This window comes from Sphaeramia orbicularis, chromosome 22 (genome assembly GCF_902148855.1).
Source record: "Sphaeramia orbicularis chromosome 22, fSphaOr1.1, whole genome shotgun sequence".
In the NCBI taxonomy this organism is placed as follows: Eukaryota; Metazoa; Chordata; class Actinopteri; order Kurtiformes; family Apogonidae; genus Sphaeramia; species Sphaeramia orbicularis.
In genome coordinates this window covers 55,992,673-56,017,749 of record NC_043978.1, presented here as the reverse complement: position 1 = coordinate 56,017,749, position 25,077 = coordinate 55,992,673, and the positions used below count along the sequence as shown (strand labels likewise).

At 38.2% G+C, this 25,077-nt stretch overlaps 1 protein-coding gene across 1 annotated transcript in view; it reads left to right on the top strand.

Moving 5' to 3' along the window:
- The window catches only part of LOC115414305 (phospholipid phosphatase 2-like), a 78,130-nt gene that overhangs the window by 32,578 nt on the left and 20,475 nt on the right, over positions 1–25,077 (top strand). The window contains exons 2-5 of the mRNA XM_030127604.1: positions 10,977–11,128; positions 13,037–13,299; positions 17,010–17,067; positions 18,635–18,811. Of these exons, the coding sequence (XP_029983464.1) occupies positions 10,977–11,128; positions 13,037–13,299; positions 17,010–17,067; positions 18,635–18,811 (650 nt within the window). The remainder of the gene's footprint in view (positions 1–10,976; positions 11,129–13,036; positions 13,300–17,009; positions 17,068–18,634; positions 18,812–25,077) is intronic.

Below are 25,077 nucleotides of genomic sequence, written 5' to 3'. Positions count from 1 at the left end.
ACAGTCTCAGGCAAAGAGAATTTAAGGATTTTATCTACAGACCAATCAACACCCCAACTGCTGGAATATCAATAAATAATCTTTGAATTTTTCTGATTTATTTCGTAAGATCATCACTGTTATTTGATAGAGAAAGTTTGAAGTCAAGAACATACCAAGTGAATATTAGCTACATGCATTAGCCATCGATCAGAGGCGATTTCTCACAGACTGTAAGGGAAGCTCGGCTTCCCCTAAAATGACTCAAATTAAATGCTCAAATCTGTTCAGTTGTTTTCATTTCATTGACTCCAAATGTGTTGGAACACGTTCATCTCTCAGACCAGTTGGTTCAGAATCAGTTTGATCCCAGATCAGTGGACTGGATGTTGTTCACTTCTCCTCCATTCCCGTGTCTGTGTTTGTTCATTCCATCTCTGCTCAGTGCATTTGTCGTAGACGCTCAGCGTCCATGCACTTCAATGGGACTGAGTGGAACTGCTTTAAACTGACTCTAAACTGGACGATCATTGGATAAATGACACCATGTTGTCCTGCCCCCGGACACTCAGCGTCTCTGGGGGTGAATGGAGCTGTGGGCGGAGCTCGGCCGGGCCGGACGCTGAGCTTCCACGTGCTGATTGGAGGATCAGTCCAAAGGCTGAATGCGGTTTGATTGACAGCTGTTTTCAGATGTGCTCCTTCACTGACACAGTTCAGTTTAATACCGTCACACATTCTGCTGGGAAATCACACAAACCAAATGAACTGTTCATTTCTTGCACTGTAAATAAAACACACTCATTGTACTTCCTTGTTTCAATTTAACATAATTTCAGCGTTTTCTTGTTTAGTTGGTACGATAAGGTCACTGAGCATTTTCTGAAAAAGGAACGGAGGACGAATTCATGTTTAAATAACTGGACTTTTTTTTTTTATGTAAGTGACAATGAGCTTCCCCTGTCTGAAAGACCAGCAGCCGACACTGCCACTGATGTACACTGATGTTTCATTCGTTGGCTGATGTTTGGGCACCTAGCTTGGTGTGAAAATGAAGATAGTATATTTTGCTAATTTTACCTAGTCAGTGGTGATAAACTTTCATTTTCATTCATCAGAAGCAGTGAGGAGACTGGTTGGACCTCTTGGCCTTCCTGTGCATCTGGTCTTGGACTTGACTAAACATTACTGTGATGTGTATGTTTTATTTAGCATGCCGCTGCGCCGCTCCTTCCTTTTCCTGCATGAACTTTCATTTTCTGCTGCAAGGACTTTAAACAGTTCTATATTCAATAGCTTTGCTTCATTGTGCAAACCAGGAAATAAACTTGACAACATTTATGGGATTCACAGGTGAAACAATGCAATGTTGAAACATGTGAAGCTAAATCTGTCATCATTCTGGAACCTGTTTCTGTTCTTACTTTCTTATTACAGAGTAATGCTACAGCATCAGTTTCACGCTTTAACCACCTCATTACTTTGATTTTGCTGTGTTATTTGACTCCATTTTGTCTGGACTTTTCAGTTAAATCTGAACCAAATTTGCAACAACCACTCTCAGCAATCAGTATGTGATCACTGTCACTGGTCAAAGGTCATTACTGATGTGTATAAAAAGGAATAAAAAGAGGAATGTGTCTGAAAACAAAACTATTCCAACTGTTCTTTGCAACAGTGTACTGTATATTAATTGGGAATGTTTTTCTCCAGTCATGTATGGCAAAGCATAGTTTAAGTTTGGAGATCATGTTTTGTCTTCAGTTCATGTAGCCACAAAAAAAAAAAAAAAAACAGAGGAGAGTGACCATGATTTTGAACAGGGTAACTAAAAAAGTGTAGCCTGCTAAGATGTTGAATTTACGGATATGTGTTGTACTGTGATGTGCTACGTCATTTTTCGGATATGAGATTTTGGTTTAAGCCTCAAGTATACATGACATTTTACACAGTGTTGAACTTTAAGGAAATGAGAACCGAGCATAACAAAAGGAGAACAGTTTTACTCACGGAATAAGAATATATCAGTCAAATGTATTTATATAGCGTTGCATCACAACAAAAGTAATGTCATGACACTTTACATGTAGACCTGGTCTAAACTCTTCCAAACTCTTAAGCCAATACTCCTAGTCAGTGTGTATGTTTAACTGTAGTGTGTATTGTTGAAGAGGGGATGTCAGCTGTAAGTCTGCACAGCTGACGGGCCGCCACAGTGTGCATGACCTCAGACTTAATTCACACTCTAGACCAAAAGAAACATCCACATACTGTATGTACAGATGACATCATGTCCCTAAATTACCTGTCTGCGACATGTGTTTCTTTTTGTAATTGTGTGTGTTCACATGGTATCATTTAGCTCTGCCAGTCACAGCGACGGTCACACGCTCTGGAGGAAGGAAGCAATCTGTTAGTGGAGAGCCACTCTATGGCATTACCAAATAAATACACAGCTCTCACTTGCAAAAACAAACTCCATTCATCCACTTTTCACTCTCATTAGTGACAGAAGTTCAGACTCTTGAGAGGTGTTCTTGAAAACAGGAAAACTATTTAAAGGTTGTGCTGTCGAAAGTTCCTGACACCAGTCTGGCAGATTGGACTATTGTGTTGTACAGATTTAAGAGACAGGTTTACGTCCCCCCGCTGCTGCCGCTGCCGTGCCACGCTAAACTCTGACTCTTGTTTGCGTTCAGGTGTGAATAGAAACAGACTTATAAATACTGGCTTCTTCTTAGGCTGTTGTTTTTATCGGTGTCCAAATGACCACATGTCTGTGTGCAGGACTGTACATGTCTGGAGGTATGCGGGTCCCACAGGGTCTCGGCTCTGTAAACTGTGGCCTCGTATTAAAGGTCAGGGCTGTGCTGTGATCTGTGTAACCATGGCGATGGGCGGTGTTTCTGTAGATGGGAGAATGTGACCTGCGGAGGTGAAGCCACTGAGCTGGACGGATGATAAATGAATTGATTGACTCTGCAGAGTACAGCCTTTTGCCCTCAGCTCAACAGATGACACTGTCAGTGTGTTTTTAGCTGTTTCCTGTCGTGGTTCCTATTTGACTTGCAGTAACAACAGCCCTATGCTATTCTCAAGGCAGTAGTTATAACATTACTATACTATAAGGCAGGGGTGTCAAACGCATTTTAGTTCAGGTGCCACATTCTTCCCAAAAGGATCTCAAGTGGGCCAGAGCAGTAAAATGGTAACAGTGAAACATCTACAAAGTTTCCTTAAAAATCAGAATAACATGAACAACTTGAATTGTCAAAACAAGTGCAATTTTAACAATATTCTGCCTCAGTTTATCAGTTTATCATTTACACATGCTTTACAACTTGCATTACAATTACACAAAAGATTTAGTAACAGGCAGAATATTGATAAAATTGCATTTACCTCTCTTGAGACGTTTCCAGTTTTTCATATTTGTTCAGGTTCTTCACATTTTTTGAAAAAGTATAGTTTGCTAATGTAAACTTTTTCATTTAATTTTCCTTTTTTCAGCAAAACAAAGAAAACATTTGCAGTTGTCATTATTTATAGGTCATTATGATAATATTTTACTAGTCTGACCCAAGGTTATTATCGTTAACAAAATGATGAAAACTAGAATTGAAAAAAACATTTTCGTTAACTGAAGTAAATAAAAACTATAATTAAAAGAAGAAAATGATAACTAACTGAAACTGTATTGTGTGTTTACAAAACTAACTAAAATGTATAAAAATTATGGCTAAAATTCCCTTCGTTTTCGTCTTTGTTAATGTCGGATTGATACGAAAGCAATTTTTTCCGCTCTAGCAGTTTTAGCTGCTGTCTCCATACGACACTTTTTGCTCCGTCACTTGTGTTCACTTGTGGTTTCCAGTCGTCTTCTGGTCCCCACTCTACCTGGAAACATGGAGACTAAAGCAGCAGAGTCCTGTCTGGGATTGATTTGAATACCACGACGGAGAAGAAGAGAAAAGATACATTAAAACTAAAATTAATTACTAAAACTAAGCATTTAGAAAACAATGAAAACTAATAAAAACTATCAAACCTGCTCTAAAAATTAATTAAAACTAACTGAATTAGAGAAAAAAAAAGTCAAAACTAAATAAAACTAAACTATAATGAAAAATCCAAAACTATTAGAACCTTGGTCTGACCCACTTGATCTAATTGGACTGTATGTGTCTGTATGTGGAACCTGAATTAACATAATTTTGACACTATATATCATTAATATCTTCAGTGTAGTTTTTGCATTTCACAAATTCACCCGTGGTATAAGGCAATAGAAAGCATTAAGAGTGAGATGCAGAGAGATGAAGTCTGAACTTCAAAACAACTCATTTATGTGTGAAATGGAATAATTTCTTGAAATGAAAATACTTTGATACCTATGTGTGCCTGTATCTCTGTTTAGCAGTGGTGGTATCTAAGCACTAAGTACCTTTACCTGTAGTGACTGGCCAATAGGGGGTGCACAGATGGTTCCCCCACTTAAAATTACTTGGAAAAGAAGAGCTACATAAACATGTAAATTTTAAAAATGTAAAAAAAACAACAACAAAAAAGTCTGTGTTGTATGCTGTGGTTCATGTCAACATTTACTGAAGTTGTTTTGAACTGTATTTAGTTCATAGGTTCATGTCCCAGTTGTGAGGTGTAGGCCAAATAAGTGTGTACGTGGTTCCCAAAACATTTGGTGAACAGATGAGCTCCCATTGTTTGAAAGAATCAGCTTGGGGTGCACATATTTGTGCCCTGTAGCCAGCCTTGTTTTTTTATTTGGATAGTTGTCACTTGGTTGCTACATCATCTTGAGTGAGTTACAGATGCTTTCCAGACTCTAGAATGAAGGTAAAGTGTGATTGATTAATCTGATCTAAAGGTCAGAAGTTTAAAAAAAAAAAAAAAAAGTTTTGTCCTGTTCAATCCATTACATCTCTGTTCATTTTTACCCTCAGGGTATTGTCATCAGTCTGTCCAAGGGTCAGGCCTGGGGTTGAAGTGTGCACACATTTTGTTGTTTTTGTTTTTACAGGACTTTAAGTATGAGTTTGAGACTAGACACCTCTTGTTCCTGGAAAAATGAAGCCACTTTTCCAAAGCTTCCATGTTGACATACAGCAGAGCACTAGAGTCCTGTCTGACAGAATCTAATCAGCCATTGGTAATCACAGCTGTCGATCACATATTTAGCCTTTGTACCTGTTTAAAAAGACGAGTGATAAGACAAAAATGTGAGGGTCACGAGTCAGTTGTCTACAATCTGTCTCATGTCCTCTGAGACCACTGGAATTACAACATGTTGAAAGGTCATTACGGAAGGTTTGTTGAGTAATGCTAAAAAACATTATAGACTGCACCTTTAAATGCATGCTAGCGTTCATCAATTATGCATCTGCTAATATCAAGGTTATTATCATTAACAAAAACTAACGAAATGAAGAAAACTAGAATTGAAAAAACATTTTCGTTAACTGAAGTAAATAAAAACTATAATTAAAAGAAAAAACAGCAACTAACTGAAACTGTATTTTGTGCTTACAAAACTAACTAAAATATATGAAAATTATGGATAAAATTCCCTTCGTTTTCATCTTTGTCAATGTTGGATTGATATGAAATTGATTTATTTCACTCCAGCAGTTTTCTGTGCTGTCTCCATACGACACTTTTTGCTCCGTCACTTGTGTTCACTTGTGGTTTCCAGTCGTCTTCTGGTCCCCACTCTACCTGGAAACATGGAGACTAAAGCAGCAGAGTCCTGTCTGGGATTGATTTGAATTTGACGGCGAGGAAGAGAAAAGTTATAAAAAAAAAAAACTAAAACTAATACTAAAACTAAGCTAAAACTAAGCATTTATTAAAAAAACAAAAAAACAAACAAAAAAAAAAAAAAAACGAAAACTAATAAAAACTAACAAACCTGCTCTAAAAACTAATTAAAACTAACTGAATTAGAGAAAAAAAAGTCAAAACTAAATAAAACTAAACTAAAATGAAAAATCCAAAACTATTAGAACCTTGGCTAGTATGTGGCGTGCTTGCAGAGTAAAATTGTGAGGTATACACGAAGCGCCCGGACAGGGATGGGGGTGAATAGTTCGTACTTTGTTCGACTGTTTCGTAAGACCGGGGGGGGGGTTGGCTGGAGTTCTCCGTAAGCACACACTCTCTCTATTTCGGTCTCTGTCTCTCTCCGATGTCACTCAGTACACACAGGCCGTATGGCATATGCAGGCGCCAATCTTAAAACCGATTTGTCGGGACTCCGGGAGTAAATGCGTCATTCCTGTGTTTAACTTCATTTCCCATCATGCAGCGTGGTACTGCGCTTTCATGATTGTACGGCAGTTGTATTCAAACATTACTACTATCTCTGAAAATACTGATCCTATCAACTTGCCAAGATATTTAATGTGGAGATGGGGCTATTCCTCAACTGTAGGTACCAGTTTGGCCAGGTAAAAACGTCTGTTTGTCAGAATTGTGCTGATACACTTGAATAGATGCTCTGAGACCTTCCAGTATTATGATGCAGATTATTCATGGTCAGGCTATAAACTTTTATTCAGCCAAAGACGTGTAACTCTAGACTAATAGTTTCTGGCAAAAAAGGACCATGCAAAAGCTGCTGGAGATCGGTGGAGATTAGGGTGGTCCAAAAAATTTTTTTTCAGATTCTCTGGATTCGAACCCTGCATTTGGTTCCATATCTGACCAAATTACTTTGGTCCAAATTTTATGCAAATTAATTAATATTTAGAGTTTGCACTGACAGGTGCAGATGTCTCTATATACTCTAACAGAACTATCCAAATGAATAAAGCAGATTAGAATAATTTGTCATTTTATTCTCAAAATCAAACTGACACTCACATAAAAATGTTCCTTAGAAAGTCCAACAACCACTGTTGGTTTATTGAAATGACCAAAAATGTTCCTGTGTTCTTTGACAACTTGTTGCCAGTACTGTTTGTGATCTGCATTTGTTGTTCGGCTTCAGTTAAAGTCTGGAATAAGCTCCGCCCCTCTGTCAGTGACATCATCGACAGCTTTAGTGGAATGCCCAGTTTTCTCCTCCTTCTGAAAGTCTGCATCATCAGCCCAGTCTACTGGAGGAACTGTTCAGAATGTTTGTGGCAGATCCAAAGGTTCAAACAAACGCATGGTGCTGGTGGAGACAAAAGCCCTGATCTGCTTCCCTTCACAATCTGATGGATGAAGGACATCCCAACGCTTTAGAGGAACCAAAGAACCTGCATTTAACATCATGGTGTCCACCATCAGCTGCTTCTGCTCTGGTGTCACACTGGAGTCACAGAATGGACCACAACCAGTTCTACACTCCAGTACCACAGATGTGGGCGGAGTTACTTCATCCATATATTTACTCCAGTACCACAGATGTGGGCGGAGTTACTTCATCCATATATTTACTCCAGTACCACAGATGTGGGCGGAGTTACTTCATCCATATATTTACTCCAGTACCACAGATGTGGGCGGAGTTACTTCATCCATATATTTACTCCAGTACCACAGATGTGGGCGGAGTTACTTCATCCATATATTTACTCCAGTACCACAGATGTGGGCGGAGTTACTTCATCCATATATTTACTCCAGTACCACAGATGTGGGCGGAGTTACTTCATCCATATATTTACTCCAGTACCACAGATGTGGGCGGAGTTACTTCATCCATATATTTACTCCAGTACCACAGATGTGGGCGGAGTTACTTCATCCATATATTTACTCCAGTACCACAGATGTGGGCGGAGTTACTTCATCCATGTATTTACTCCAGTACCACAGATGTGGGCGGAGTTACTTCATCCATATATTTACTCCAGTACCACAGATATGGGCGGAGTTACTTCATCCATATATTTACTCCAGTACCACAGATGTGGGCGGAGTTACTTCATCCATATATTATTCCAGTACCACAGATGTGGGCGGAGTTACTTCATCCATATATTTACTCCAGTACCACAGATGTGGGCGGAGTTACTTCATCCATGTATTTACTCCAGTACCACAGATGTGGGCGGAGTTACTTCATCCATGTATTTACTCCAGTACCACAGATGTGGGCGGAGTTACTTCATCCATGTATTTACTCCAGTACCACAGATGTGGGCGGAGTTACTTCATCCATGTATTTACTCCAGTACCACAGATGTGGGCGGAGTTACTTCATCCATATATTTACTCCAGTACCACAGATGTGGGCGGAGTTACTTCATCCATATATTTACTCCAGTACCACAGATGTGGGCGGAGTTACTTCATCCATATATTTACTCCAGTACCACAGATGTGGGCGGAGTTACTTCATCCATATATTTACTCCAGTACCACAGATGTGGGCGGAGTTACTTCATCCATGTATTTACTCCAGTACCACAGATGTGGGCGGAGTTACTTCATCCATGTATTTACTCCAGTACCACAGATGTGGGCGGAGTTACTTCATCCATATATTTACTCCAGTACCACAGATGTGGGCGGAGTTACTTCATCCATATATTTACTCCAGTACCACAGATGTGGGCGGAGTTACTTCATCCATATATTTACTCCAGTTCCACAGATGTGGGCGGAGTTACTTCATCCATATATTTACTCCAGTACCACAGATGTGGGCGGAGTTACTTCATCCATATATTTACTCCAGTTCCACAGATGTGGGCGGAGTTACTTCATCCATATATTTCCAGCTGAATCCCTCAGACCTTGGTTCTGATAGTCCTGTTCTTCTCTTACAGCTCAGCTCGTCTTTGTTGAAAATGAACAATTAGTCCATTTACAGGAAACTTCCAGCAACTTGTGCAACCTGTAAAACATCTGCTTTTTCCTCCAAATGTTTTCCTAAATCATCTTTTGAATGCATAAACCTAATGCAGGGTTCTAATGGAGGTGATCTGAAACTGTATTTTTTACTAGGATTGTTGGACCACCCTGATGGAGATCGATGGTGATGATGATGATTAGAGACATTACATCAGGCACATTTGCAACATCACAGAAAATACACTAGAGTTAGAATCAAGCCTCTTATTTACTTTTTTATTTAGTGGCAGACAAAAAAAGTGCTTTAGTCTGACCTGATTAAATGGAGGAACCTTGTATCTGTTCATAGCCACCGTTCAAAACAGGGTAATGGTCTCAGCATTGACAACATTGGTTCTCATCTTCTGCATTTACCATTTTTTCCATATATTTGCCATTCTCTTTGACACAGCCAACATTTATCTAGTTTACATGGGTCACCTACAGTTTTCTGAATTTGTGAGCATCTGCTGAATGTTTGCTCATATCAGATCATCACTGGAAAAAGTAAGAGAACAGTCAGATACAGGTATGAAAGTGGTCTTGTTTGAGGCCCAGTGGTTTTGACCAGCCTTCATGTGTTATCATGGATGTGTGATTCATAGTGTTGGGCCTGGTGCAGCAGGTGGAGCACTACTTTTATTTATTCAGATCCCTAATCTTCTTATTGTTTTGTATATGTAATTTTAGATCTCGTTTAATGGTAATTATAAAGTAAGTCATTGTCTCGTCAATTATTTTTAAAAGGTAGTTTAACACACGTATTATGTTTGATTATTTCTGTCTTATTTGGTCCACTTTCCATATGAACAACTCCTGTTCTTAATTATTCTGTCACATTCATTCTCTTCCATTTTTCTTGGTATTTCTGCCATGCGTATTTCATTCCTCTATTCATGTGGAAGAATGTGAAGGGCTCAAATGTCCAAAAATATTCCCATAAAGAATATTGAACAATAATCCATAACATAAAATGATGTGTTTTCCAGTCATCACTACTACTTGATATGGATTCACGGTGTTTAGTTGTGAATATTCATAGTTCTCCAATAGTAAAAGTTAAACAAGTGGTTCCAGGCCCAGCAAACCCCGCCCCTCAGGCATATTGTAGCTTATCACTAATTTTCCATTATGGCCGTGGAATGGGCGTTAAACTCTGTTCTAAGTAGTCTTAAAAAGCTCTTAAAAAGTCTTAAATTTAACTTGTAGAAACATGTAGGAACCCTGTTGAAGGACATAACAAGACTTAGAGCTGCAACCGATTAATCGACTAGGAGCTTGAAGCCAGTGCAAAAAGTCCCGATTCAATTAATCGACTCAAATTGATTGAAGGGAAATATTCTATTGCAGTTTTCCTGAATTGAAGCTTCTTTGTGCGTCACAATAAGCGTCCGTGTGAAACACAACAGTGGAACCGATGTTTAACAGCAGAGAAATGAAGGAAACAAAGCTTTGATTCAGGAGAATTGTGGATGAATGATTTTTTTGGATCACTTTGAGTCGATTAATCGGTTGCAGCTCTAAAGACTTTATTACTTTTGTCAAATTCTTTTTATTGTTATGTATAAAATCAAGGTCAATGAAGTTATCATATTTGGTTCCTTACCCATAAGTGGCAAAAAAACCCCACACAAGTGGTGCCAGGCACAACAAACCCCGCCCCTCGCACGTATTGTAGCTTATTTTGGCATCGATCCAGCTGATGTCATCATGTCTATGTGTGTGCTGATGTCAGCAGATCAGCTGCCTCTGCACATGTGCCAAGTTTGAGGTAAACTGAAACAAAACTGAGGTTTTTATAGACATGTGAAATTTCACCCAGTATAAGTAAATGGGAGAAAAAAAATAATCAGAAATTTACTAAAAAAATTTAACTTTGACCTACTTTTTAGAAAATGTAATCAGATTGATTCTTAGTCACTGGCAATCTATAAACCAAATTTGGTATGAATTCAACCAATAGTTCTGCTGCTAGAGTGTAAACAACAAACAAACAAACCGAACCAAAAACAATACCCCTTGCCTCCCCTTTGGGGGGGCGGGGTAATAAAACCCTTGGCCTGCATTCCATTCATCTTCAGTCCTGTTCATATAAAATGTTTGATCAGATTTCGGTCCTTTTTCTGTGTGACTAATAAAAAGCCTTCTGTCTCCAGCGGCTCTGCCCTCAGCGATCCTGACCATAAGGTTCAGCCCGTACCAGAGGGGCATCTACTGCGATGACAAGAGCATCAGTTATCCCTACAGGAGAGACACCATCTCCCATGGGGCCATGGCCGCTGTCACCATCACCTGCTCCATTGTCATTGTGAGTTTTTTCTGTTAGAGTCCAGATGAGCAGTGGTGGAAGACATGTTCACATCCTACTAAGTGCCAACACCGTCCTGTAAAAGTACTGAAGCAAAATTACAAGAGCAATCAATGCATTTAATATTTAAGTAACAGTAATAAGGATGAAACATCAGTTCAGTAATCAGTAGAGTTTAAAATAGATATGTGGCAGTAAATATCTGTGCCTGTAGAGCACAGGTGTCAAACATGCGGCCCGGGGGCCAAATCCAGCCCACCAAAGGGTCCAGTCCGGCCCCTGGGATGAATTTGTGAAATGCAACAATTACACTAAGACATGAACAATCGTTTTAGTTCAGGTTCCACATTCAGACCAATTTAATCTCATCACAACCTATGAATACTCACAACTCCAAATTTTTCTTTTTGTAAATGTAAATGTTTTCATGTATTTACACTAAAACAAAGTATAATTTTGCAAAAAATCTGAATAACCTGAACAAATATGAACAACCTGAAATGTCTTAAGAGAAGTAAGTGCAGTTTTAATAACATTCCACCTGTTGATAAATGTTTTTGTGTGTTTGTAGATCCACTGTGATCTGTCTGTTATAATGCACATGTGGAAATGATCAACTAAAGCAGAATAGTGTTAAAATTACAATTTCTTTTTCAGTTTCTTCATGTTATTCACGTTGTTTGAAAGGATAGTTTGTAGATGTAAACATTTTCATAATGTAAATTTACTTTTTTCGCGCTGAAATATAGAGAAAAGTTTGGAGTTGACATTATGTCTATATTATTCTGTTATTATTTCAGTGGTCCAGCCCACTGCAGATCAAATTTAGCTGAATGTGGAACTGAAGTAAAATGAGTTTGACTGCCCTGCTGTAGAGGAAGACACAAAAAAAGACACAAGAATTTAGTATGTAGCTTCTGTGTGTGATGTCAGGATTTAGACCCCTATTGGCAGTGATGGGTAAGTATTTATATCATTTCAATAAAAAATACTAATACAGGAAGGTTTGTTACTGAAGCATGTTACTGTTGGAACTGCTGCAGAAGAGCTGTAATGATTAATTGACTGATTGATTGTTATTATTATTTTATTATTAAGCAGCAACTGTTTTGATACTTTATCTATTATCAAAATAGTTTGAGAAATTTTTTAGGGGAAAAAATTATTCCAGCCTGCATTTGACTTTTGACCAAAGAAGACATGTGAAGATGTCATGTTAGAAACACCTTTTCAAAATTTTCTAGCATTTTTGAGACCAAACAATTCACCAAGAAAATGAATCCACAATGAAATTCATTGTTTTCAGCCATTTGCCGGAGGTGGAGCCAGTTTTAGCTACTTTATATCAGTTTTTATATACATGAGCACCAGATAAACCTAATGGAGCCATGGAAGAAGAAAGAAGAAAAAAAACTCTGTCGCATTGATCTGCTTTCACTCTTTGGACTTTGTCTCTAATCTTTCCTTTTTGGTGACATTTTGCATAATGTGAACATCTATTTACGTTTAATCTTGAGAGAAGTTTACTGGGAAGTATCATTATTTGATGATATTTTCAGATAAATGTTGCTGATTGACATCAGAAATGCGAATGTGAACACGTTACGTTTTGTAAGACATCAGAAGACAAATAGATTACAAACCATTGCTTTTTAGATTATCAAAAGTGTAAAATCTTTATCCTAAAAAGAAATTAAAGCTGTCGGTGAATAAAAAGTTCAGTGTTTTTAATGTAGTATACATAAAATGAATCCTACTCAGAAAGTACAGCCACCTCCCATATTGCATTTAGCTAAGAGCACCATATTTATTCATAGAGTATAAAAAGAAGGAAACAAATCTGCCTTTTTATTCTTTAGTGCAGATCATGAGTAAACGGGTTAAACCCTTTCGCTACGTCACTTTCAGATAACCACAGGAGAGGCCTACCTTGTGTACACCAAACGTCTGCACTCCAACTCCCAGTTCAACCAGTACCTGTCAGCTCTGTACAAGGTGGTGGGCACCTTCCTGTTTGGAGCAGCTGTCAGTCAGTCGCTGACGGACCTGGCCAAGTTCACCATAGGCCGCCCTCGCCCCAACTTCTTATCTGTGTGTGCCCCCGCGGTCTGTAACGGATACATGCTGCAGATCAACTGCACCGGTAACCTGCGCAACGCCACCGAGTCCAGGTCAGTTCAACAGTCCAGCTCAGTGCACGTCTGCATGTTTGAATAAGACTGTTTTCATTCAAGGAATCATCATTAACATTAGGGATGCACCCATACCACTTTTTTCCAGACTGAGTACGAGTACTTACATTTGAGTACTTGCTGATACCGAGTACCGATCCTAGTCCTTAGTAATCCCATTCCAGTCGTTGGTTCCTTTTGTAAATGTGCTTTATTGTCGTTGTCATTAGTCTGACTGGAACAAAGTGCTGCTACTGACATTTAATGTGTTGGAATGAGCGTTTGTCAGTTAATCCACCAGGGGGCGCCGCTCTGAATTAACCATACTGGACAAATACCACGAAGAAGAGGAAAGTTAATGAAGAAGAAAGTCAGTAATAACGAACCTGTAGACGACAGAGGAACACTACTGTGATACTAATGTTAGTGTTTTCTCTGTAAGGTTTAAAAGTTTAGCTTCAGCAGGAAGAGAAAAGACAGATGAGTGACAGGTTTGGTTTTCACTTCCGCTGGCGGCGGTCCGCACCGCTCCGTACTCCCGCTGGTATTCTCTGTCTGGGTACTCATCCTCCATCAGCTGGAAAACAGATGAATGTAGTCAGATTACAGACAGAAGGCTGCGTCTGTATCTGTGTGTGAACGGTACTGTCAGTGTTACTCTGATCATTTCTTTGGTTCCGTCTCCACACTCTTCACACACATTCTTCCTCCTCCTCGTACCTGCTGCACTGAACTGGGAATGGCACACGGATACAAGTGGGATCGGTGCATTTGTATCGGATTACTTTTACGAGTATGAGTACACACACTGAGTATCAGACCTGATGCCAATACTCGTATCGGTGCATCCCTAATTAACATGTTAATTTTGACAGTACTACTGCTATTTCTACATAAGTGTAAGGTTAGAAAATCAGATTTGTTGTATTTACATCATAGAACTGAGGCTTTATATCACATATACTTGAGGATCTGTCTAAACTATCACAAAAATGTTGTTTTGTCACTATTCCCACTGGCATTTCACAGTCTGTTCCTCGAAAAATGACTCAAAAAGTTGTGTCATCTTCCTGCACTCAGCAGCATGTACTAATGCTCCTTAGAATAAATTGTTTATATCTACAGCAGGGGACCAATGAGCCAACAGTTACACATCATCATCGGGCCTCTTTACATTCCTGTTTTCAGAGGAGTCACATAAATACACAATCAAATACCACTCCACCATGGTTTTATGAGAACTTTAAGATGTAGGACTTTTGTTTTTTCAAGCCATAAAGAATCACTTCATACTGCAGCTTATGGCTGGACAATATGGGAAATGTCTTAAAAATGTTTATGTCAGTATTGATAATTATCATGAGTAATGAGAATGATTTTTCCACTTTAAAAGCTAATGTACACAAAGATGGCCGTGGAGTAAGACCACACAAAAATAACCACTTTAAAAGACAAAAAAGGAGAAAGAGTGGAAAATATAAAAGTATAAATAAGGATAAATATTAAAGATGAAACAAGCAAAATTGACACAAGAGATAAGATGAGACAAAACCAAACACAAAATGACAAATAAGATAATAAGGTTAATTGTGGTATAAACTGATTTTTGTAGCGGTCAGACACTTTCTAAGTATCATAACTTTTTATAAAATCTAAAGATTGAACATTCAAGACAATTATAATGATAAAATCTTTTTTCTGAAACAAAAAAAATTACATATTTTATAGGCGTTTTAGTTAAGAATGTACACAAAAGAAGCCATGAAGACAACAAAAAAATGTATATGACAATGGTATTTATTGTGGTATAAAATATTATAGATTAATAGATCAATACAGTACATAGATACTTTATTAACCCTTAACAGGACATTGTTGTTTTACAGCTGCAATGTTCAAAGCAGAATAGAATGAAATAAAGTATAAATAAAAGAATAAAATAAATTAAATATAATGGCAAAAATGTTGGAGAGACAGATCTATAAAAACAGTAAAATGAATAAGAAAAAAATATAAACATGAGAACATAGTAACATATAACAGTGCAGAGTGAAATCAGTATTTTTATTGTTTTATTGTCCTATTTCAGGTCATTTATTCCTATTACCTTCAAATCTGGGCCTGTATTCCTAAAGATTCTTAGTGCAGAGTTGCTCCTAGTTTCCAAATTCTAAGAAAATTCTTAGAATCATGATGTTTTCTCAGAATTTCCCCTAAAAATGAAGAGTAGATCCTGGTAAAGATAAAAGCTGTTCCTAAAGAATCCTAGCCCTTAAGAGGTGAGATCTGTTCAGAGCAGGAAGAGGACTTTTAAGGGGAAGAGGAGTTCCCTAAGCAGAGGACAAAATGGAAGAGGCAGAAGGGAGATTCTGCAAACACTGGACAACAGCGAAGTAATTAAACGCTACAGACTGGATGGTGCAGGAATCCTGTTTGTGGTTGATCTCATTAGAGATGCTCTCACTTCTCCAACCCAACGCCACAGTGCAACACCACCTGAAATGAAAGTCATCACAACACTGAGGGATTTGGCAACAGGGGAAATGCAGCAGTGATGACCTGGGTCTGTCCCAACCCCCCATCTGCAGGGTCATCTACCAAACACTGACAGCAGGGTCATCTACCAAACACTGACAGCAGGGTCATCTACCAAACACTGACAGCAGGGTCATCTACCAAACACTGACAGCAGGGTCATCTACCAAACACTGACAGCAGGGTCATCTACCAAACACTGACAGCAGGGTCATCTACCAAACACTGACAGCAGGGTCACAACCTCATATTTTTAGACACTTAGTTTCGTTTCCACTGGATGCCCACACTTTACAAACTCACAAAAGGACATTTATGGACATGGCAGGATTCCCCGGTGTTGTGGGTGTAATCGATGGCCCCAGGAACAAAACTGAGCTGAAATGTTGAAAGTTGAAAGTGCAAAAATTACCAGCATGCCAATTAATATGAGCAAATAAATAGAACTCTCACTATGTGAATACTGCGCCAGTGGGCCTGAGTTTTTTCACACATTTTGTCGGATCATTTTAAAGTATATCTTACTATTCATTGAACAGATATTTTCTTTTATGTGAAATATTATTTACAGTTCCACAGTCTTCATAAGATTAGATTGTATGATTCAGTTTATCCATTTGAGGGTCCATCCTTTGCCCATTATCACCAAAAGTATATTTTTTTCTACCTTTTAGGATCAGCCAATCACAGCTTTTGAAATGGTGACTCATACCTATCAGCAGGTGGACCACACCTCCTCACTAAGATAGGAGTTCTGTCCATTCCTGCTCAGAGTTCTCTGACAGTGTTCTGGAATCACTCCTAAGCTCAGACTCCTTGCTAGGAATTTTTTGGTGAAGTTAGGAGCTGTGAGAGGATTCTCAGAATCTGTAGGAATACAGGCCCTGGTTTTAAAGGTAAAAAAAAGTCTGTCATCTGAAAAGTTAGTGGAGTAAAAAAAATTCAATATATGCCACTGAGATGAAGTGGACAGGAAGTATAAAGTAACAAAAAATGGAAATATTCAAGTAAAGTTCCAAAGTAAGACAGTGAAATGTATGTGCCTCACACTGACAATAAACTGAGGTGGTTTGATCCTGATTCTTCACCAAATGATTGTGACTGTGGTCAGAGTTCACCCACACATGTAAACTACAGAGTAACAGTGTTTTCCTGCTGTTGCGTTGTGTTCTCAGGTTGTCGTTCTACTCCGGCCACTCGTCCTTTGGGATGTACTGCATGCTCTTTCTGTCGGTGAGTGCTGTCTTTGTGGCGTGAGACTTTCTCCCGCTCTAAAATGTCTGTTTACCCGAAAGGAGGAGGCGGTCGAAACCGATGGACGACGATCACATAGGTTTAAAAATATCATTGTTGTGGCGGTACACGTTGCACAATAGGCGGAAGATGACAGATGTTAACTGTTCATCCCACTGAGTTAAACAGTGCCAGTCTGTTTAGGCTGCTGCACGGCTCAGTTTATGTTGGGGTAAACTATTTTCACTACAGCCAACTTTGATCACGTATTAAGATGGTAGATCCTGGTCTATGTGCATTATAACAGATAAGTTAACCAGTCCAGTCCAACCCTTTATTGGGCAATCTGAAATTCCAAATTTCAACCTTAGTGTGTTATTGAACAGGGTTCCAGCGGGGCCTTAAAAAGTCTTAAAAGTCTTGAATTTACAAATCTGAATTTAATACCTTTTTAAAAAAGTCTTTAAAAGGTATTAAATTTGAAATGGTAGGTCTTAAAGGAGTGATATTTTGCCTTTGTAAATGGAATTCTGCATTTTCAAACATTTCCCTGTGGTCTACATAACTGTAAATGCTCTGCTTGGGTCTGAATTCTTCTTTAATTTAACTCCACAGGTCCATCTTTAACCCTATTTCTGAGTAAAGACACTAAAAAGGTGGTTTGGAGCGCTGGCCCTTTAAATGCAAATGAGCTACTTCATGCCCCGCCCCCTCCAGGTTGTTGAATGTGCTTTCTGTCCTGTTAATACAACCAACAACTGAACATTTTATTTAATCAGCTCCAAGTTTGGACATATTTTCAGTGTGGACTGCAACTTCTGCTGCTGATAAACAATTATGTCGTACTCAGAGAAATGTTCGTCAGAAGTCTTGATCTTATATGTGTAAATGTTGTGATGTAACTAGTTATAAAATGTAACAAATTAAGCAGGAATTAAAACGGGTTGTAGAAGTCCACCTGATTTTTGCCAAAATGAATATAAAGATAGTTTTGCAGCACCTGGAGGGTTCAAATTTAAACTTAACGAATTATTAGGGTCCAAATACACAAATAAATGAACCAAAGACATAGAAAAGTGGGTTTAGCAAAATATGAGCCCTTTAAGATATGTTGCTATAAACATGTTGGCTGTATTGTGTTTAACCCATAAAGACCCAGTACTACTTCTGTGTCAGTTCCCAAATGATTGTTCTCTCTCTATGTAACCTTTCTAAAGTGATTTATTACCATTTATTATGACATCACCTTCTGTATTTTGTGTATTGCATTTTTCCCAAAATGTAATGACAATTATTCTTGGTCACTGGCAATCCGTAAACCAAATTTGGTCGGATTTCAAGCAGTAGTTTTGATGGTAGAATGTTAACAAATAAACGAAGAAACAAAGCAAACCAAAAACAGTACCCCTTGCCTCCTCTTTAGGGTTGGGGTAAAAATACAAGAAGTAATAACTAACTCTAACTGTTGCTGTCACTGTCTTGTGAATTACCAAAAATAGTCACTTGCCCAATAAAGGTTTAACTTGACATTAAAACACTTTCATACACTCGTTTGTTTTGTGTGCAGCTCTATGTCCAGGCCCGAATGCAGGGGAAGTGGACGCGTCTGGTTCGACCCACCATCCAGTTCTTCCTGTTGGCGTTTGCTTTTTATGTGGGATACACTCGAGTGTCGGACTACAAACACCACTGGAGTGACGTGCTGGTGGGCCTGCTGCAGGGGGCTCTGATCGCCATACTCACTGTGAGTTCTGTCTACTTCTGTTGGGAGTTTTGGGGAAATGCAGGATGTTCGCTTTCTTGTCGGGAGGCCGTCAATCACTCATGGCAGTTTATTCGCAAAACAACTCAAATTTCAAAGCGATGAGCTGGCTCTTGCACCTCAGGGCACATTGGAACAGGCTACAGCTGAAGGATTTTATTGCAGTCATGAAGGCGTCTTCAGCCCTGGTATCCTGTTCAGTGCTGTTACATGAGTTAAATATTACTTCCTGTGTCAACAGTACAGCAGCTGTTTAAAAAAAAAAAGACTTGGTGTAGAACTTGGAGTTGGGCATAGAGTATGAGTCAAAGAGGTTTCATCAGCATCTACAGCATCATGATGTTGTCATTAGTGGATTTAGTAGTAGTAATTTACTCGTCCATTTAACAGAACATGATATATATACATACATACATACAGTTTGGATTTCTACGTTAAACATGAGCGAAAAGGTGTAGGCTGAAGCAACAGTTTATCTATTGCCGCGTTTCCACTACGTGGAACCGGCTCAACTGGACTCTGGTACCAGGTCCTATTCCTGGAGACCGTTTCCATTCCAGGATACTACCCACTTTACAGTACCTGGTCGTCATAGCGATGCAGTGCGTTACTTCTGTGTCGTCTGCTCATAGAGTCGCTGATAAACTCACTCGTTGCCTCTTGTCTCATCAACCTCATGCTGAATTTTTACGTCGGCCACCACAGACTGAATCTCCTGACTGAATGTTGTAGTTTTACAGACTGCCATCGTGTGGATTCACCTACCGCTATATTTACTGTCAACGTCCGCATCTGTTTTTTGTAAAACGGCGGGTCACACAGACGACTCTCTGACCACTCAGTGCTCTGCAGTGTTTACACGTCACCTCTAGTATCTGGTCCCCAGTCTTGGAACCTCGGTGGAGGTGATACCAAAAAACTAGTACCAGGTACCAGATTCCAGGTCCTTTTTCATAACGGAAACACAAAAAGGCCGAGTCGAGCTGAGCCGAGCCGATACCACGTAGAGGAAACGTGGCATATGCCTGCCCTATTTACAAAAAGGAACTGCAGAAACTAAACAGGATAACAAGATGGTGCAGTTTTATACAACAATAAATAATAAAACTAGAAAAGCACTCGGAGAGCGCACACCTCCACCAAGGCAGATCAGTCCCCCCCCGCCATCACCACCAAAATGTAATCTTTTGTTCCTTGTGCCAGAATCAACATTTACTAAAAATTTCATGAAAATCCATCCATAACTTTTTGAGTTATTTTGCTAACAGACAAACCCCGATGAAAACACAACCTCCGCCGTTTCACTTGTTGGAGGTAACAAATAATATAATCTAAGCAAAATCTTAGACTTATACTGATAATTGGCTTACTTTCTCCTAATATTCTAGGTTTATTGAGTACCTTAGTTTAAAACATCCTTTTAAATGTAGTGACTGCTGTGCATGTTTTTACTTCTTTATCAGCGTTGTTCCATAAGTTTACTCCAGTTGCAGATATGCATTTGCCTTTTGTGTAGGTCCTTGCCTTTAATTTCTTGAACATACAGGTCCGCCCAAGGTTGGACTGGGACTCTGTGGCTGAGAACAGCTCCTGTATGCAGAGTGGAAGTAGGTTGTTGTGTACCTTATAGATCACAGGTGTCAAACATGCGGCCCAGGGGCCAAAATCGGCCCACCAAAGGGTCCAGTCCGGCCCGTGGATTGGATGAATTTGTGAAATGCAAAAATTGCACTGAACATATTAACAGTCAAGGATGTTAAAATCATTTCAGGTCAATTTAATCTAAAGTGGATCAGACCAGTAAAATACTATCATAATAACCTATAAATAATGAAAACTGCTGAAAACTTTGGTTTTAGTTTAAAAAAAGGTAATATTACTACAAAATGTTTACATTTACAGACTAGCCTTTTACAAAAAATGTGAATTACCTGGACAAATATGAACAACCTGAAGTGTCTTATGAGAAGTATGTGGAATTTTACCAATATTCTGCCTGTTATTAAATGTTGTGTGCATTTTTAGTTCCACTATGATCTGTAAGTTGTGATGCGTATGTATAAATGATAAACTAAGGTGTAATACTCTTAAAACTGCACTTATTTTTCAAAAGAATTTTCAGGTTGTTCATATTTGTTCATGTTATGTTCAATTACAGTTTGTAGATGTAAACATTTTCATCACGGAATATTACTTTTTTCACTCAAAAACATAGAGAAAACTTTGGAGTTGACATTATTTATTAGTTCTTATCCTATTAGTTACATAATTGTACCGGTGCGGCCCACTTCAGATCATGTTAGGCTGCATGTGGCCCCTGAACTAACATGAGTTTGACAGCCCTGTTATAGATGAATACAGCAGTAATGAGGTTAACCAGATCTTCCAATTTCAGAATATTTATAGTAATAAAAAATGGATAATTATTGTTACCTTAGAAGTACACCATATGGACAAAAGTATGTGGACATGTTGAATTGAGGTGTTTCTTTTCTAACAGGGTCTGGGATACAAAACAATAACTAATAATCTTTACTTGTCAGAAGGGTTCACACAGGTGACATGCACCACACACCCAAACTGGTCTTCTGCATTTAAGCCATCACTAGATCATGCATGCATCACACACTACATACTAGGAGCAGTGGGACTGCCTATCAGACGCCCGGGGAGCAGATGGGGGGTTAAGTTCCTTACTCGAGGGCACATCAGCCACAAATTCTCTGCCGGTCCAGGGAACTGAACCCTTCAGGCTCAAGCGGACTCTCCAGCCTTCTAGGCCACGGCTACCCCAATAATGATAAATGTCAAAATATAGTTTTATATTGTGATAAATATCATTGCATTGGTTAGTTTTATTTTAAATTGTTATCTTTGCTTCCAAAATGCCTCAGAGATGGTTTTAATTTATTTCTCTCAATATTGATTTGTTTTGTTTGTTTGTTTTTTAAATCCATGACTATGATTTTAAATGTTCTAAAATATTTTTTGTGCTCTGACTGTAAATAATAATTTTCTACCACAACTAACCATCTACTTTCTTCACATTTCACTTAGGAAGAAAAATCTCCCATTAAACTTTAAGGAAATATTGATGTTTATATGTCAAATCAGCACGAAGAGGACATCTTACAACCTCTAGTCATGATGTGTCCCAATATTTTTGTCTATATAGTTTATAAATATCAATATTTCCTTAAAGTTCAATCAGTGAAAGAGCTTTTCAGCTGAAACATATTATTCACTTCAGTCATTAGCCATTGGAAGGTTTAACCCTTTCATGCATGAATTATGAGAACCTTAGTCAAGATTTTTTTTTCCTGAGTGTTTTTATTCCAGTGTAGGCATGAAAAAAACAATGTAGTTGAAATTTTTTAAATGAACCTATTTTTTTATGGAGTTACAAAAATGCCCCCTCAGCTGGACACCAAGCGTTTAATTTTAGAAGCAAAGAAACAATATCAGAAAGTGAGATAGTGTGTGAAAACTGTTAAATAAAAACATCTTTCATGCATCTAATCTGACGTTTTGTCACATTTTAACTTTCTCTAATACTAGTTATTACTCACTTCATGGAGATAATATGCAAAAAAACAAAAAAACTTTTTGATTAAGAAAACAGTTAATTACAGAGTAATAACAATTAGCAATTAATTTCCACTCAAGCATGTTAGTGCAGATCAGGTTTATCAAGAACACAAAGTTACAGTAATGGTGTGAACGTCAGTGTATGAGATGATGCACCAGTGCCCACTGTGTCGGCTGATCTGGAACTAAAACAATAAAGTCCATGAATATACAAGAGAAGGAGTGACCACTGGAGTGACCACTGGAGTGACCAGTATGCATGAAAGGGTTACATTTGTTTGGAGTTAAATCCAGGTGGGACTTTCTTTGGCTGAGCTGTGTATATTTTTTTCATCACTTCTAACCTCCTCATGGCGGTCCTCTCTTGTTTAACATTACCACCTTCTACTCTACAGAAACTGTATTATTTGTATTTATTTTTTTACCACCCTAATTTTGTCCAAACATGTTTTTCCGAGTATGAAAACTTTTAAAAATCAGGTCACTTTTATCCGACAAGAACATAGAAGCAGTAATTCCTGCATGTGTTTGACCACAGTTCTGCTGCTGCAGTGCGTTCTACTCTGGTCTGAGACAAACAAACAAACCCTGAGTAAACCTCCGCTGATTCCCAACCGCACAGCCTGACTCCGAACCAGCTCCAACAATAACTACAAGACACATCAAACCGGTTTGAAAAGCACTTCCATCATCTCCCAGACCGTTTTTAGAAGACATGTTAAAGTTGTAACTACCACTGGGTGAACTCCAGAACACTGACCTCCTGTGAGTCTGAATGCAACCTGAGATCTTCTGCAGATTATTCCTGGCCTTTCCTCTCAAACTATAAAACTGAAGATTTGTGGAATGAACTGAGGACAAATACCTTCACTAAAATTCTCAATTTTAGACTTGCTTTTTATTTATTTTCAGCATTTCTGACCTTTTTATTAATTACCATTGATTTCACTGTTTGATTATTTGTTTTTGATTGCATTTTACCTTACTGTATTATTAACTGTTAAATATTGTAACGTTCTTTGCAGCTGAGTTCTTTCAGCATTGAAAATCATCAATCCTCATCGATCATTCGTTTTTATCTCTATGCAGTTTTTGTTTTGTTTTTCATCTCAGCTAAGTTTTAATGTCAAAAGTAGTTTTAGTTTTTATGCTTATTTAGAGAAATTGACTAGTTTTAATGGCATGTGTATGTATTTTTTGTGTTAGTTTGAGGAAATCCTTGATTTACTGAAGCTGAAAAAGGTTAGATGACAGAATGTATGATATTAAATATCAAGGCAGGCAAGGCCGATTTATTTGTATACAGTTCATACACAGGGCAGTTCACAGTGCTTTACAAACATGGAAAAGAGACAGATTAAAAATGCACCATTACAATTAAAACAGAATCAATAAAACATGAAGAATAATCAATTTAAACAAAGTAAAAGGTCAGAGGTCAGATAGAACCCTTTCAGTTGTTCTGTGCACAGTTGAACAGAACTGTTTTCAGCCTGGACTCAAACACTGGCACAGTTCAGGTCTGTGTGATGTCATCAGGAACACTGTTCCAGAGTTTGGCTGCATAGAACTGAAACACATAGAACTGAAACACACAGAACTGAAACACACAGAACTGAAACATACAAAACTGAAACATACAAAACTGAAACATACAGAACTGAAACACATAGAACTGAAACATACAAAACTGAAACATACACAACTGAAACATACACAACTGAAACATACACAACTGAAACATACAAAACTGAAACACATAGAACTGAAACACACAGAACTGAAACACACAGAACTGAAACATACAAAACTGAAACATACAGAACTGAAACACATAGAACTGAAACATACACAACTGAAACATACACAACTGAAACATACACAACTGAAACATACACAACTGAAACATACAAAACTGAAACACACAGAACTGAAACACACAGAACTGAAACATACAAAACTGAAACATACAGAACTGAAACATACAGAACTGAAACATACAGAACTGAAACACATAGAACTGAAACATACAAAACTGAAACATACACAACTGAAACATACAAAACTGAAACATACAGAACTGAAACATACAAAACTGAAACATACAGAACTGAAACACATAGAACTGAAACACATAGAACTGAAACATACAAAACTGAAACACATAGAACTGAAACACACAGAACTGAAACACATAGAACTGAAACATACAGAACTGAAACACATAGAACTGAAACACATAGAACTGAAACATACAAAACTGAAACACATAGAACTGAAACACATAGAACTGAAACACATAGAACTGAAACACACAGAACTGAAACACATAGAACTGAAACACACAGAACTGAAACACATAGAACTGAAACACATAGAACTGAAACATACAGAACTGAAACATACAAAACTGAAACATACAGAACTGAAACACATAGAACTGAAACACACAGAACTGAAACACACAGAACTGAAACACACAGAACTGAAACACATAGAACTGAAACATACAAAACTGAAACATACAGAACTGAAACATACAAAACTGAAACCTACAGAACTGAAACACATAGAACTGAAACACAGAACTGAAACATACAAAACTGAAACACATAGAACTGAAACACACAGAACTGAAACACATAGAACTGAAACACATA